Below are 15,675 nucleotides of genomic sequence, written 5' to 3'. Positions count from 1 at the left end.
CTGATTAGAGTGTGGCACCAGGTGTCTTCAATATTGAACCTTTTCACAATATTCAAATTTTCTGAGATACTGATTTTGGGGTTTTCATTAGTTGTCAGCTATAATCATCAAAATTAAAAGGAATGAACACTTGAAATATATCAGTCTGTGTGGAATGAATGTATACATTATACAAGTTTCACTTTTTGAATGGAATTACTGAAATAAATCAACTTTTTGATGATATTCTAATTATATGACCAGCACCTGTACTAATTTATAGATGACACTGTTCTCTTTTAAAGTAATAAACAGGAGCAGCGATTCAGAAGTTAGCATGAGCATCCGTACGGCTGAACAAAGGGCTCCATATTCGGAAACTCATTTTAATCAACAGGAAGTCCAGTGAAAATACATCAAACTGTTCTTATCTTTGTTGCACTTTCCTCTTCCTCCGTCTTCAGTCTCTGACAGAAGGAGCTGGCTCGTACTATCACCTGACCCACAGTGAACTGGTCGCCCTGTTGGTGCAGCGGGAGGTGGACCTGGAGAGGCAGAAGGCTGAGTTTGAGCGTCAGAAATGTTTGCTGGCCAAGCGGGAGGTGGAGCTGAAGAAGTTGAAGCCGCAGGTCAAAGATCTGGAGGACTACATTGACACGCTGCTGGTGCGCATCATGGAGCAGAAGCCCACTCTCCTGCAAGTGCGCTCCAAGTTAAAGTGACAAAGGGGGGAAAAGGGTTTGCAGTTCAGTCCGCATCTGTTCACTCTAACCTCCACAACAGCTCTTTAGTCTTTTCACTGCTATGCTGTCCTTTTTGATACAAATATCTAGGCACTGAGAGATGTTGAGGCGATGTTTTCCAGACGGCATGCTTTACTGTGCTGAAACGCGTCCTTGTCGAAGGGTTTGGTTCAGGCGGTTCTGAATGTAGAGAGTCCTCAGGTTGTTTTCAGGTTCACACAGCCAGTTGGGTTTAAGTTCACAGGGGGAGCCCAGTGTGTTCAAGATGCCCAGATGCCTCCATTTTGGGATCCTGATTGTAGAAACATTGATTCCTCGTTTTCACCTCACCTGTCACTTTTGTCACCTTATCAAAAAAGACAGAAATTGTAGAGTTTCAGTCCATAACACTGTATATCCAACTAACTCCTCACATACATTTTCAAAGATATACAAAGTTCTGTAGGGAGAGGGGAGCTAACAAAATGAAGGGCCACACTGGTGGTTTTGCACGTTTTGGCCCATTAACTACAAATAGCGTATACTTTAAATCAATGCTGACCATCAAGTTTAGATTGATTTTCATTTTATACCTTCAAGGCAGCCAGTTCATTAACAGTGCAGCATGAGAATCTACTTGAAACCCGCTGAAGACAAAGACAACATTTTGATGCCTTTGTTTTTATTTTGTAGTTGCAGTTGAGAGCAGGGACCCTTCTCAAAACAAAAACGCTCTGTTATACAAGATGTAAGATTCAGTTGCCAGAAAGCATTGCGCTCACAAGGTGTGAGAGAGGTGTCAATCTTCTCATCGAACTCTTGGCTAGAAGACAAATAAGTATATTTCCCTAAATGTGGAACTATTCCTTTCACTGTAATGAACTAAAACTAGTGGCTGCTTGGAAGAAAATAAATCCATAATATTCAAGTATGCTATGGAAAATAGTCTGCGTAAGTATAAACAATATTTGGTTAATGAGGTAAATTCATGCAAAACTGCCTGTATGTTTACAGTAATGTACTTCTGTAATGACCTACACCTCTGATTGGCATCACTTTTTTTCAGATAGTGTATAACTTGTTTTGGATTGACACTCTACAAATGTTCCCTTATAAATTTCGAGTGCTCTGACTAGTTTTTGAAAATACAAACCAAACAAGCGGAGTGAGAGTTCAGCCATGTCACGTGCACGTTACTGGGAACTGATTGTAGCTTACGAATGTTCAAAAGTGTTCTTAGCCAGCAAGTGAATGGTTTTATTTTCTACACATGGCAAGTGCTGTTTATCTTTTGCTTGTTCCTTCTCTCCCCCACACTTTTTTTCCTTTCTGTTCAATGGGCATGTCTTGGAAGTGTACCCATAATGCTCAGCCTAATAAGCTAACTGATTCTTGTATGGGTCACAGTGTTATCAGGTGAAGACAGTATCACTCAGTATCCAGTCTGTATCAAGATCAGCCATCTCAGCTTCTCTGCCTTCCCACGAGTGTGTTATCAACACGACTCCACTGTTGAGAAAATGCCTGCGACATGCTGGTACTTGACTCCCCTCCCTCAGTGTCTGCGTGTAACATCTGCTTCCACTCTAGCACGCATAACGCTACTGCTTTCAGGTGTTACAAAGGGATATATACAGCAATTTACAGCATATATGCCGTATTGAAATGCCAAATGCTGCCTTATTTTTGTTTTGTTTTTACATTAAGAATTCAGCACCTCATTTTACTTGTCCAGGCAGGTTTAAAAAAAAAAAAAAGCCATCTGTTCACTGAGCTTTTTTTATACTTCTTTTCATGCTTTGTTGTGATATTGTTTAGATCACTGCACAAAAATAAAAACTGTATGCATAACAATAGAAAATGAGCAGTGATTTCCTGTGAAATGCCAAATAAAAAAAGCCTTGAAACTTAATCTATGGAGCAGATTGATACACCATAAAGAATTCTGATATGATGCCACTTTTAACAGCATTTGTGGATGTCCTTGCACTACTTAATCATCAGAACATAACTCTGCTGTACCTGTCTATTGATATCGGTATAGTTAGATCTACTTTACACCGTACTGCACTTTCTAATTGCTCTGTGATTTAAGCACTTGGCCTACATTGACACCACAAAGTTGATTTTTCTAGTGAGCTTGAAGCATACAAAAACATCCCAAACTGTCTTGTCATCTCAGTTCTGCTGTGCGATCGCAATATCAAATGCATAGATGACTGTAGAGACATATTAAATGTGACTCTGCACTTACGAAGAATAAACGTCCTCCTCCATGTCTTCCATTTTAAAAGTTTTTATTTAAGTTTAAATTGATTTATATTTTGTCCTTGATTGTGTAGCTGGTGGAATGTGCTTAAGGTAGTGTGCAAGATTGGAAAGTTTACAATTCGTGATGCAATTCTGTTTCACAAATTTTGTATATTTAATAAAGAATATTTTGTGTTTCTTGCTCACCGTATGTTTGGTTGTAAATCTTTCTTTGGGGTATGTTTGTGTTTTTTCACAGGGCTGATTTTGGTAATTCTTTATTTAGAGTGGGTTTTTATGTTTACATTTAGGGTTTTCTGTTTTTATTGGGTTCCAAGTTGGTAAAATACCAGGATTTGTTCATTTTTAATAGCAAGGAGAGATGTACGAAACATTTTAATGATAATACAACAAAAGGAGATGCTAGTTTTTGCTCCTTTTGTCGGTCTTCAGGTTTTAGGTCTTAAATGTTATTCATGTTGTTTGCTACATCTTAACAGAAATTAATTTAATGCACTGTAATCTTAAATCCTTACAGAGCTTCATAGCTGGTTTTCTATCAGATAATTTCACTCATGAAGACAATAATACAAAAGCAAGTTATCTTGTCATATTAAAAGTCATGTATATATATATACACAGTATGTCACTGCAGTGGTGTTTAACTCAGAGAATCTGATGCTCTCACAGGCAGAACTGTCACAATACTGACTGTGATTAATGAGGAAAGCCAATCAAAATCAATTAAAATTCAGTCATGCTTAATGTCAGCATTGTGTTCATTAAACTCCATGGTATAGATAAAGTTAAAATCTTATTATAGGACACAAACAATATCGCAAGCAGGTCTGAAACACTGAGGTCCATGTCCCCCTATACAACCTGGCTGCAACCTCTAGTTGTTTTAGACTCAGATTCTATAATACTGTTTCAAAGCCCTCACCACACTGCCATGAAACATATTCTGCTGGAGAAATGTAGCACCGAATGCTTCATTGTTTGACATGTGAAATGTCTAGTACGGCTGTTGTTGTCCACCTTAAGGGGATGGGTAGAATAACACAGACACGTGCCATCAATGTACATTAGATATAAATCATTAAAATCTAAAACAGCTGTTACTCTGTCATTATATTTCAGACTGTAGTTTGTGGTGTAATGAATGCCAGAGGGGTTAATGTTTTTTGTCCAACACTTGAACGTCTACTTTTTTAAATTTAAAACCACCACTAGGGGGCTATATTATACACTTTAAACTCAAACACCTTCCTTCCATCAACTGTCAACTCAAAATGTCTGGACTCTCACAAAACTCCAAAATTTTGCATAAAACACTGACCCCCGTTTTAACTTCCTTATTAAAACGGTGAAAACAAAGCCAGTGCTCCTGGGAAGTGTAGTCTGTCTTCCAAAGGATAGACCAAGCAAAGCAGCTCGGAAAAACTACATTACCCTTAATGCAAAATGGCCACTGAACAGCTAGAAGTTGACCGCTCAGCCCCGTAGCTTCCAGTATTTACAAGATGTTGTTGGACGCAGTTTTTTAAATCAACATAGGGAAGGAAATCGCTTTGTGTGCTTTCACAGCAGCAGGATGGCTGAATATCCGTCATTCCAGCACAGCAAGTCTCGTTTCGACCAGGTACTTTTATTTTTCAATCGACTAAAGTCTGAACGTTACTGCATGTGCACTTCAAGCACCAGGCAGCTGCATATTGTCTGTGTGATCTCTTAATAAACAGACCTTTCAATATTTGAGTGTAAAGCCCAGCAGAGGTAACTTAATTTTTAATGGTTATTTGCCTCTGCTGTATCCTGTAACTCTCACTTACCGTGTCACCATGTCACCATAGTATAAAATGTGTTTACCAGTAGCATCTCATGACCAAGCGGTTTGTGATATTTCATGCACGAGAAAAGAAAAGGATTACATTTTTAGAATCAAACTAGTATTACAACTCTAGAAACTCGCACTTTGTTCACATTAAAGTTTCTTGGCCAATTGTAATTTGAAAGTTCAGCAGTGAACGGGGTTAAAGGTCACATAATGACCACATAATTTTGACCTTACTCAAATTTTGGTTGACCAAGTTGACAGGTGTTCTGCAAATAGAAGTCAGCTGGAGTGGTGACTACCACAGTTTTGCTTGCTAGCAATTTAACTGAATTTATTCAACAAACATACAGTATTATCTGAGTCAGAATCTTATTTAGTGGTCCATTATGTTTAAATTTCCAGTAGCTTTTATTGTAAATAACATTACACATAGTCAGTCTTTCCTGGAATTACTTGAGAACATTTAATAGCTCCTCAAGTAAGTACAAATTAGAGGTAGCTACTTTATTACCAATTTGAGTATTTCTATTTGAGGCAACTTTTACTTCTACTCTGCTACATCTCAGGAAAATTACTACACAACATTTGTTTGGCAGCTTTAGTTACAATCTACTTTTAAGATTTAAGATTATTAAAAAAAACATGGGATTAGCTGGAAAATGTGTTGTTACAAAGCTGAAAACAGGGCTGTTTCATGGAGGCAATGAATTTAAATATAAGAATATATAAAAAAATGTATTAAAGGATCACTCTACATTGTACAAATAATAATAATAATAATAATAATAATAATAATAATGTATAATATAATTGTACACAAAAAGTTTAATTTAACTCTCAGCAAACAGAAAAAAGTTGTTAAACTTCTTATGTGAAACTGAAGGGAGGTTTCTAAAGTCAAAAATAATCCCAGCTTCAGCCTTAATTTTTTAACAGTAACCCTGCATTACAAACTAGAGGTGTGGAGCACGCACTTAGGCATTGAGACACTCTAATGCTACTTAAAAGGAATTGCATCATGGGAACTGTATTATCCAGTAGTTTAACCTATGTTTGGGATTAAAAATTAGAATAACTAGGTCTCTACTGCTTTTGACGCTGGAGTGCCTAAAATAACAAATTGCAGGTACAAATTACATAAAAGAAATGGTGTAGCTACATACCTTTTTCAGATGTTACAGCTTTTGCATTGTGAAAGTAAGAATTGTTTGCATAAATATCTGAGTTTCTTTTTAAAAATGTGAAAGCATGGCTTAACTGTGGTAAATATACTTGAATGTGCAAATTAGCCAAGATAATTATCAGCTTAAATACAGGTCTCAGAATGCAGTGTAACACAGATGACACTGCAGGTAGCCTTGGAGTACAGCTAAAATGAGTCCCCTCTCTTCCACTATTTACCTGTGTCAGCTCAAACTGGTCAAACTGGAGTTGCACTGGTGAATAATTGAATTTTAACAGAATTTAAAAAACTATTCCCCATTGCCGTGTTTTTACCAGCCATCCATATGTTCAGGAAGTTACAAGGTGCAGTAATGAGTCAGATACCAGATTTTCATCCAAATTAGCAGTTAGTGTAATTAAACCCAAGTTAGGGAGGGGATGGGTGGCTCTCAAGGCTGCATGGTGTGCTGCTGGATCTCCGATATGATTCCTTATGCTCAGTTATGAATAAATGATGGAAAGGTCATTATAGAAAGTAATTGCAAATGGTGTGATTGGAATCGGGTCCTTAAAAGATGGAGATAGGAAACAGTTTGTCAGCGGCATCAATGCAGATACTCCACCTGGTGTGTTAAAACAGCTGGCACGCTATAATATCACTGTTTACTGAATGACAGCTGGAATCTCGCTGCCTCCTTCTGCTTAAAGAAACAATCCAGAGTCTGATTTAGCTGCCTATATTTGAGCAAAATCTCATTTATTTTGCCTGTATAAAGGAAGAAAAAGTAAGATTTTTCGAACTTTGTCATCCCGACTCAGGTATTCCAGTGAAATGGCAAACTTTAAAATTACACAAGTTGCACCTAATATATTATATTTTAGGTCTCACTGGTAATTATGTTTAGATGAAAATAATTGTTGAGTGCTATAAATGGCCAAGTAAACAAATTGAATGCTTTACCCAGGCCTTTTTATCCACTTAATGTGCCATTTAAGATAATGTTTGTTTGATGTGTTTTGTTCTTCTCTTAGAGCACATTTCTTGGTCGGTTCAGGCACTTCCTGGATGTGATTGACCCAAGCACACTCTTCGTGACGGAGGTACACAGAATTTAATGATTTATTACACGGTTTGAAAGCTAAACCGAACCATGTTTTAATCTGTTTTTAGCTAGAACAGTTCCTATTGAACTAACAGAGACTATGTACATGGCTATCAACCTTTTTCTGTCACGCCTCTCCTTTAGAAGCTGAAAAAAAGCTGAAAAGTTCAAGCCCCCCCAACTCCAGTAAAAGTAGATTTCATTTTTATCAATCATTGAGAACACAGGCAATTGAAGAAAAAAAAAAAGAAAAAAGATTCAGGTTAGCAAAATAGCCTTGCTTGCATCAGAGCCCTTTTTTGTTTATGCCACCACGTGAATCACATTCATGCAACTTTAGGTCTGCTCAACATCACCACCCACCCTGTTGCGGCACTATGACCTGACCCCCCAGGGGTGCCTGTTCCCCAGTTTGAGAACCACTGGCTTAATGCCACCTCAGTACTAGTTTTTATGGACAGACTTGCTTGTTTACTAATGCTTCCCAGGTTGTCTTTGCTGGTCTGAGGATTTGAACTTATTGGTGTACTGCTTTGTTGCCATTTAGCTTCTGCTTCTTGTGATCTTTTTTTGCATGTGAGTACAGTATTACTGTAATATTGTCATGTTAATTTTTACATACTAAATTCTCAAGTTTGTCCCAGAGGACTTCACAATCTGTGCATCATATGACAAGAAATGGGCTAAACCTCAGTTAGGGCAACAGAGGACAGACATTTTTTTTCAGGATAGACAGATATTCATGTTTATTGTGGATACATCTGTCAATGATTTTCTTTATTAATCGATTAGTTGTTTGGTCTAGTGTCAGAAAATAGCCCAAGATGACATCCTCAAATGTCTTGTTTTATTCAAACCCATAGAGATAAATTTTTCTGTCAAAAAGGGGTAAAGAAACCAGAAAATCTAAAAATGACTCAAATCGATTAATCGATCATTCAGATAGTTAAAGATTAATTTAATAGTCGACAACTAATCGATTAATCGTTGCAGCTCTACATACAATAAGTGCCTGTCTGAAACAGAAATTACAGTATATGATCAAAAACTACAAAGTAGCAAAGATACAAATACTAGTAAAATAGAATGACTGAATTTCAGTGGACTGCTGAGGATAGCAAAATAACAAATCTGCAATATAAAATAACTATGGGGTTTGGAAACAAAAATTATTAGAAAGCAGGTTTAGGAGTTAGAATCAAAGCCAAAAAATTTAAACTGTATAAAATCAAGAATTTGCATCAAAGAATCAGAATCAGGTTTATTGCCAAGTACATTTTAACATACGATGAATTTCCCTTGGAATAAATTGGTGCTTACAGTACACATGAACATAAATATATAAATTGCAAGGACATAAAAAATGTGCAAGTGTACAAAAATTACGATAATATTATATTACAATGCTGAGAGGTATATGCAAAAATTCACAACATGAGCATAACGCACAGTTGAGCGTTGATGTAAAGTGTGTGTGTGTTTGGGGAGGGGGGGCATGAGAGTCAGTGACAGTTGGGAACCGGGCCTTGTTGAGGAAGCCCACTGCAATTAGAAAGAAACTGTTCTTGTGGCGAGAGGTTTTGGTCTTGAGGTCTTGATGGACCGGAGGGGAGAGTCAAACAGTTTATGTCGGGGATGGGAAGGGTCAGCCACAATCTTTCCTGCACGCCTCAGAGTCCTGGAGGCGTACAGGTCCTGAAGGGATGAAAGGTGACAACCAATCACCTTCTTTGCACGCCGAATGATACGCTGCAGCCTGCCCTTGTCCCTGGCGGTGGCAGCAAAGTACCAGATGGTGATGGAGGAGGTGAAGATGGACTCAATGATGGCGTTGTAGAAGTGCACCATCATTGTCTTTGGCAAGCTGAACTTCTTCAACTGCTGCAGGAAGTACATCCTGAGGTGATGTTCAGCTCCCTCTTGAGGTCCTGGGAGATGATAGTGCCCAGGAAGCGGAAGGATTCCACGGTGTCGACTTTGGAGTCAGGATGATAGGGGGAGGGTGGGGCTAGGCTCTTTCTAAAATCTACGATCACCTGCACTTCAGAGCGTTGAGCTCCAGACTGTTCAGGCTGCACAGGTCACCAGATGGTCAATCTCCCACCTGTAGGCAGACTCATCCCACCACAGAGATGACTTCAGGATCCTAACGGACTGGTGACTGGAGGTGCAGCTGTTGGTGTACAGGGAGAAGAGCAGAGGGGAAAGAACGCAGCCCTGAGGGGATCCGGTGCTGATGGTCCTGGAGTCAGAAACTTGTTTTCCCAGCTTCACGTGCTGCTTCCTGTCCATCAGGAAGTCTGTGATCCACCTGCATTTGGAGTCAGGAACATTCAGCTGAGAGAGCTTGTCCTGCAGCAGGTCTGGAATGATGGTGTTAAAAGCAGAGCTGAAATCCACAAACAGTATCCTGGCATAGGTTCCTGGGGAGTCCAGGTGCTGGAGGATGACGTGAAGGGCCATGTTAACTGCATCATCTACAGACCTGTTGGCAAACTGCAGGGTGTCCAGGAGTGGGTCTGTGATGGATTTTAGGTGGGACAACACAAGGCGCTCAAAGGACTTCATTACCACAGATGTCAGGGTGACGGGTTGTTTAGTCCTGAGGTCCTTGGGTTTTTGGGGACAGGGATGATGGTGGAGGCTTTGAAGCAGGCTGGCACATGGCACGTCTCCAGTGAGGTGTTAAAAATGTCTGTGAACACCGGAGACAGCTGATTGGCACAGTGCTTCAGGGGGGATGGGGATGGGTGTGTAAAATCAAGAATTTGCATCAAATGAGACATCGGGTGTCTTCAACACTGGCCCAAGGTTGATGATGAAAACCCAGATCAGAGCAGAGACATATGGACAGTCCTGTGAATGATCAGAAATCTCTGCGTGCAAACTGAGCTGCTTGCTTTCAGTGTGGTACAGTTGTTTGTTTAGAAATAACACTTAAATGTTGTTATGGCCATTTTTGTTCATTTGGATTCCTTAGTACTAAGCTCACATAAGAGGACATATCTTAGTGTGAGAGGCAACAACTGCTCCTGATGTTTTGAACTGGTAAATTGTGTATTTTTTACTTTAGCATTACCATCAACCACAGTAAAATATGCGGCTGTTTTGAATGTAGTATTTTTCGATACAGATGTAACAAGGAGGGAACAGGCATTCTGTATTGTTCATAAAATTACACCCCATTGGTTGTAAAGGGAGGAGAAGCGGCTGATGACTGCGAGAATGAATCAAGTTAGTTGGCATCCACACACTGGTAGTGTTATTGTGAGGTTATGGATAGGTATTCCATCTTGTTTTTAAATTTTTTTTATTTGATGTTAAGTTTAACAAAGCCTCTTGAGGCTTTTAGTCTTTTAGCATGACTGATTTATTAGCATATATATAGGGATTCTCTGTTATAGGGAACAAATCTCTGACCTTTTGGGTTACAGACCGTTCTCATCATGGGCGTTTCTGCTCGTTGTAACATTTCCCCAGGTCCTGGTTGTGTTGTGGTAATTTTGTTCATGGAGTCATCAGCGCTCTGGTGCTCTGGGTAATGAAGCTGTTAGCAGGCTCTTTGGTGACAGTAATAGCGGCAGTAGCTCGTGGGATGTGATGAGGTGTGGACATGTGGGGCAGCTGTGAGAGGTGGGGAGTGTGTATGCTCACACACACACACACACACACACACACACCTTGCATCCTGCTGGGCCAGGCGTAGCCTCAACTTGCCCTTAATGACAAGAGTGGAACAGGGACTGCCGGGATTTTGCATTCAGTCACGCACACATGACCTCATATGCGCACAGGCGTAAGTGCACACCTAACACTATCTCACACAAATACAGAGAAAGGAATAAGCGCACACACACACAGATGGCAAGTTCATTAGAACAAATTGGGCCACATGACCTTGTATTTTGCTCAGCATTAGACAATGATCACACCACAGAAAGCTGCTCATTACCTTTTAGGAAACTCATTTGTCAACTGAAAATCACCATGAAAGCGTGATGTATGAAAGAGTGAAATACAATTATCGCACATTGAGCCATGTGGCTTACATAGTGAAAGAGAAAAAAAACCCATTCCCTAAGTTGACTAAGACTCTCCAGGGAAGAATGTCCTCACTTAACTTTGCATTTTCCTGTACATTACATTTACTTTAATCTGTTTTGTGAAATCAGAAACGGCTGCAGGAGTGCGTGGAGCTGCTAGACCGTTTCAAACGTGGAAGTCTGCCTCCAGGAGTGACTGATGCTCAGGTAAAGACACACAAACCTGGGTTGACAAACTCGTTTAGGATCACGTAAGTGAGTCTCTCTGCTTATAGACAACAGTGTTTTCCTTTGATGAGCATTGTAAAATCATCAAAGTCTTTAATTCTTTCTTGTCGTTTTGGTTTTGAAAAGGGACACTATTCAGGGTGTGTTTGTTGGTCCACAGAAGAGTTAAAGATCCAGGTTGTTTGTGAGGCATTTAGAAGAAAGGACAACCATGGAGATCTTAAAACAGCCTAACATCTCCTATATATACATTTAAATGCTGCCATTTTTTTGTTTTACATTTCATGTATTTAACTGAAAAAATGTACTGTAAAAAGCAGTTTATAAGTCCTTTACATAGACCAATATCACAAATGTGCCTCAATGGGCTTCACAATCTAAACAGCATTCACCACCCTCTGTCCCTGTTAAATAAAGGCTAATGATTCTAAATTACATATGTGGAAAAACACACATCCACTGATCTGAAGAAATACCTGAGAGACTATTCAGTACTTACAAATGAAAGTTTTTTCTTATTAAAGGTATTTCTTATTCGTCATTACAGCTTTGGCAAGCTCAAAAAATAAAGCAGGTAAGACATTTCTCTCTTTCATTCACTTTTTTCCCCTCTCTCAATCAACACACAAACACGCTATGATCACTATCTCTGCCTATTATGGTGTCAGTGAGTTGGCACATCCACCAGAACACTTACACTTTAGCTCAACATTTACCTGTTTTGTACAACAAACATACCACAGAGTTGACAAAAATGGTGAAACGCTACCTTTATAAAAGGCTTAATGGTGAAGGAACTACATCATGATGATGATGACGATGAAAATACTTTCTTGTCAGATCAAGTCTGACATTTTTCTTGCGTCACAGCTGCTCACTTTGAAACATCACAGAGAAGACAAAAACCAAGACAAGAGACAAAGACACACACAATTAACCCAACATTCCCAGAAGACAATATTCAAGGCCGTTCAACGTACATTTGATCAGGGATTATGCTCCATATATAATTTTAGGACTGACTGGTGTACAGAAGAGTGTTTCAGTCTAAGCTTATTAAATCATAGAACCCTGTATGTCCAGTTTGGTATTAACAATTTGTATTCACTGTTCAAAACATAGTTGGGGGGTCAGAGACAATGTTGTCGGCCAGTCTCATTATATAATTATGTTTGGCTGATTCGTAGAGTTTCTCAACGGGGTCGTTACAATCTTTGAGCAGATTTTGTGGAGCAGTTTTGACTTAAAGTACAGGACAAACACTTGTACGTACAACACTCATTATCACAGATTTAAAAACTAAAGAAGAATTTGTCTACTCACCTCAATAGACATTTTTTTCTTTTGTTTAATTAAATGTTCATTAAAATTACAAAGACGGTGAACAAGGCAGGTGGTATTAACTACAGTGCTAATTAGCAGTATGTGCCAGATTCGAAGGATGTCTGACAATCAGTGATCTGCAGGTACAGTTGGTCATTTGTCTAAATAAAACTTAATTATTTTAATGAACATATTGTATTACCTAGTGTAGATCTTTATGAAGTGAATTGTCTATTAACACAGTATGAAATGGAGTTCTGTTCTTTTCTTAAATTAATCAACGGCTTGCTCACTATGTTCACGTAATGCGTTGCCCCTCGCACCTTTTTTGTTTTGTATTGGGTTTTTTTTATTTGGAAAAGAAAGCCATCAAATCTCAGTTTTGAACTGAACTCGGCACTAAAATGTGATCTTATTACCAGCTCTGAAGACATATGTGAATACACCAAAATGCACTAGGATTTAAAGATGATTATTCAAACCACATGCAGGACTGGTTGGGAATTGTTGAACCATATATTAAAGTATATAAACATATCCCTGTCTACAATGAAGCGCCGCTGGGTCACGTTTGTTGTGTGCATATAAGACGAGAAATCGTCCAAGCACTGGATACAGTTTAATGTGGAGTCCAGGCATGAGGCAATGTGAGATAAGGACACGACAGTCATTTTCTCTACCTATATGGTTAAGTACAAATGTGAATGTTTTTTCAGCGGTACCCGTTTACCCTCCGATAAAATCAAATGTGAGCAGGACAGTGAAATCTGTTCAAAAGTGGTCACTCAATGCCTTTCAGACACATTTTGATACCAGGTGTGAACTGTCCTAAATAGATTAACACACAATCTAGATATACTGCATCTAGATACAAGAGGTTTGAATAGACCAAATGCAAGCTGCCTACTGTCAAACAATTTAGCTAGTCTTTAGTGTTATGGGCTGCACGGCTGTACTGTATAGGCAAGTAATATAAGGCTGTTTTACAGGGTTAGGTCTACCCTGTGCTGCAAACATAGCATATTTTGACATGAATATACCCTCATATACGGTACTTCACAAATCCGAGATTGGCTCCATGAGTATCAGGAAGGAGCTAGATGCCTTCCGTTCTCTCCAATCAGCAGATCTTCACCACTGAAGCAGTAGGGGAAAGAGATTTCCATCTGCCTTATCTTACGGCAGAGAGCATACTGTACTAAGAGAACGCCGCTGTTTGTCTTTGGTGTGTACGTAAAAGAGAAGATCTGAAAAGCTTACCCGCCCAAAAAACAAAGAGAAAAGTAGGTAAGATCAAAGGTTTTGCAACTTGAATGCATTACGCAAAAATAATCTGGTGAACAAAAGTAAAGGTTATATATCAATACCTAAAGCTTCAGACCTTCATCGGTGCTTATACAGTTGGTTTAGTGTGTCGGCATTTAATTATAGTAGACACAGGTGCAAACAATTAGACAATTGGTTCAGTAAATTAGAATAAACTGTAATTTTACTATTTTGCCTATCACACTTAAGAAAAAGGAAGTGCACAGAGAAATATGCTGCCTTCAAATGGAACTCGTGAGGGTGTATTTTTTTTTTTTACTACTAGAAGTTGAGTAAAGTCTGATAGAATTTTGTCAATGCCTTTTTTAATTTTCAAAATGATTTGTGTTTTCTGCGATTTAGTGTCAAGCAAGAAAAGTGTAGTAAAGAAAATTTTATTAAAAAGCAACTTCCGCAGGCTTATTTTTAGCCACACTAGAGGTATGACTAACATTCACACATATTCATGCACCGATGGAACAGCCATCGGGGGCAATTCGTGGGTTCAGTATCTTGCCCAAGAACACTTTGACATGTCGCCTGGAGGAGCCGGGGATTGAGCTGCCGATCTTCCGATTGGTGGGCAACCCGCTCTATCTCCTGAGCCATAGCCGCTCCAAGTACCTGCGAAACTCATGACCTCCCATCAGCCACACGTTTAATTTGTGTTTAATACTAGTTAGTTGAATGTTGAGGGTGAACATAGTTAACAACATGTAGTAACAATAATATCCAAGTGCACACATTTAAACAACTGAAAACAAGTAAGTTAAGTAAGTGCTCCAAGCCACTTCATATCTGTTCAATCAGTGTCTGACACCTTGTTTTTAGTAGTTCCACTGTATCTAAGTTGATTTATTCATTTCCAGTAACACTTAAAACTTTCCTTAATTTTTTAACCACACAGAAACTTACTTACTTCCTAATTAATTTGAACTAAGCTAATCTAAATCATCAAGTACTCATTATCGTCTGATTCTAATCATTATGCTCTTATTACAGGCCATCATCCACCCTGACACGGGGGAGAAGATCTTCATGCCCTTTCGGATGTCAGGTACAGTAGCTTGGTGTGGAAGCCTTGGGGGACGTGGGATCTAGGGGCTTGTTATGTGGTCCAACATGTAGGCGTCATTCAGCCTGGGAACTATGTGGCTCAATGGGGTTCTTCGGGTTGTCTAGAAAAGGTCACACTCAGTTGGGTGCTGATTAAAACCTCTCTCCTACAGTGACGGAGAAGTTCTTGAGAACTCTGCAAACAGAGGTATTTTGGTCAAGCCTCAAAGCACCTTTTTTGTAAGGCGACTTGGATGTGTCGGAGAGAGGGAGACAGGAGAACGAGACAATAGCAGCTAAAATGTTAGGACTAACACTCTGTATATGTATTTTTAAAGAACTTTAAATCTGGCAGCAGAGTAACCTAAAAGCAAACAGTTATGAGCGTGAGATAGTAACAGTGATAATACTGACTGAAGTGCTATTTATAACAATTTAAAAAAGCTTATTTTTAAACTGAATTATGTCATGTTATCTTAGTGAGGTCTCATAACTACACTTAACAAATGTTAGGAATAATCTTTGTTTATGTTATGTGTGTCTAAAAATAATGACCAAAAAGAATTTCCAAGTAAATTGGATTTTAAAATCCTCAAATATCAAAATTGATATTGTTCTCAAAAGTCACGTATCAGTCGGGCTCTAATATTGACTCTTGTCTTTCA

The 15,675-nt window shown here is 38.9% G+C and overlaps 2 protein-coding genes across 10 annotated transcripts in view; both read left to right on the top strand.

Moving 5' to 3' along the window:
- Positions 1-3,162, top strand: part of rab11fip5a (RAB11 family interacting protein 5a (class I)) — a 55,098-nt gene extending 51,936 nt beyond the window's left edge. For both annotated transcript variants that reach the window (XM_046061781.1, XM_046061782.1), the window contains one exon: positions 444-3,162. In XM_046061781.1, the coding sequence (XP_045917737.1) occupies positions 444-701 (258 nt within the window). In that variant the 3' untranslated portion in view covers positions 702-3,162. The remainder of the gene's footprint in view (positions 1-443) is intronic.
- Positions 3,163-4,412: 1,250 nt separating this feature from the next.
- sfxn5a (sideroflexin 5a) overlaps positions 4,413-15,675 on the top strand; it is a 31,851-nt gene continuing 20,588 nt past the window's right edge. For 6 of the 8 annotated variants that reach the window (XR_006827113.1, XR_006827112.1, XM_046062642.1 and 3 more), the window contains exons 1-5: positions 4,413-4,593; positions 6,985-7,053; positions 11,228-11,305; positions 11,874-11,900; positions 14,957-15,011. Coding sequence is in view for 6 of the 8 variants with exons in the window: in XM_046062642.1 (XP_045918598.1) it covers positions 4,546-4,593; positions 6,985-7,053; positions 11,228-11,305; positions 11,874-11,900; positions 14,957-15,011 (277 nt within the window). In the remaining 2 variants the exon portion in view is untranslated. The remainder of the gene's footprint in view (positions 4,594-6,984; positions 7,054-11,227; positions 11,306-11,873; positions 11,901-14,956; positions 15,012-15,675) is intronic. The other 2 variants (XM_046062646.1, XM_046062645.1) reach the window with 2 other exon arrangements.

This window comes from Micropterus dolomieu, linkage group LG11 (assembly GCF_021292245.1).
Source record: "Micropterus dolomieu isolate WLL.071019.BEF.003 ecotype Adirondacks linkage group LG11, ASM2129224v1, whole genome shotgun sequence".
NCBI classification, from domain to species: domain Eukaryota; kingdom Metazoa; phylum Chordata; class Actinopteri; order Centrarchiformes; family Centrarchidae; genus Micropterus; species Micropterus dolomieu.
The sequence above is the reverse complement of the archived record's forward strand: the minus strand, read 5'-3'. Positions and strand labels throughout refer to the sequence as shown.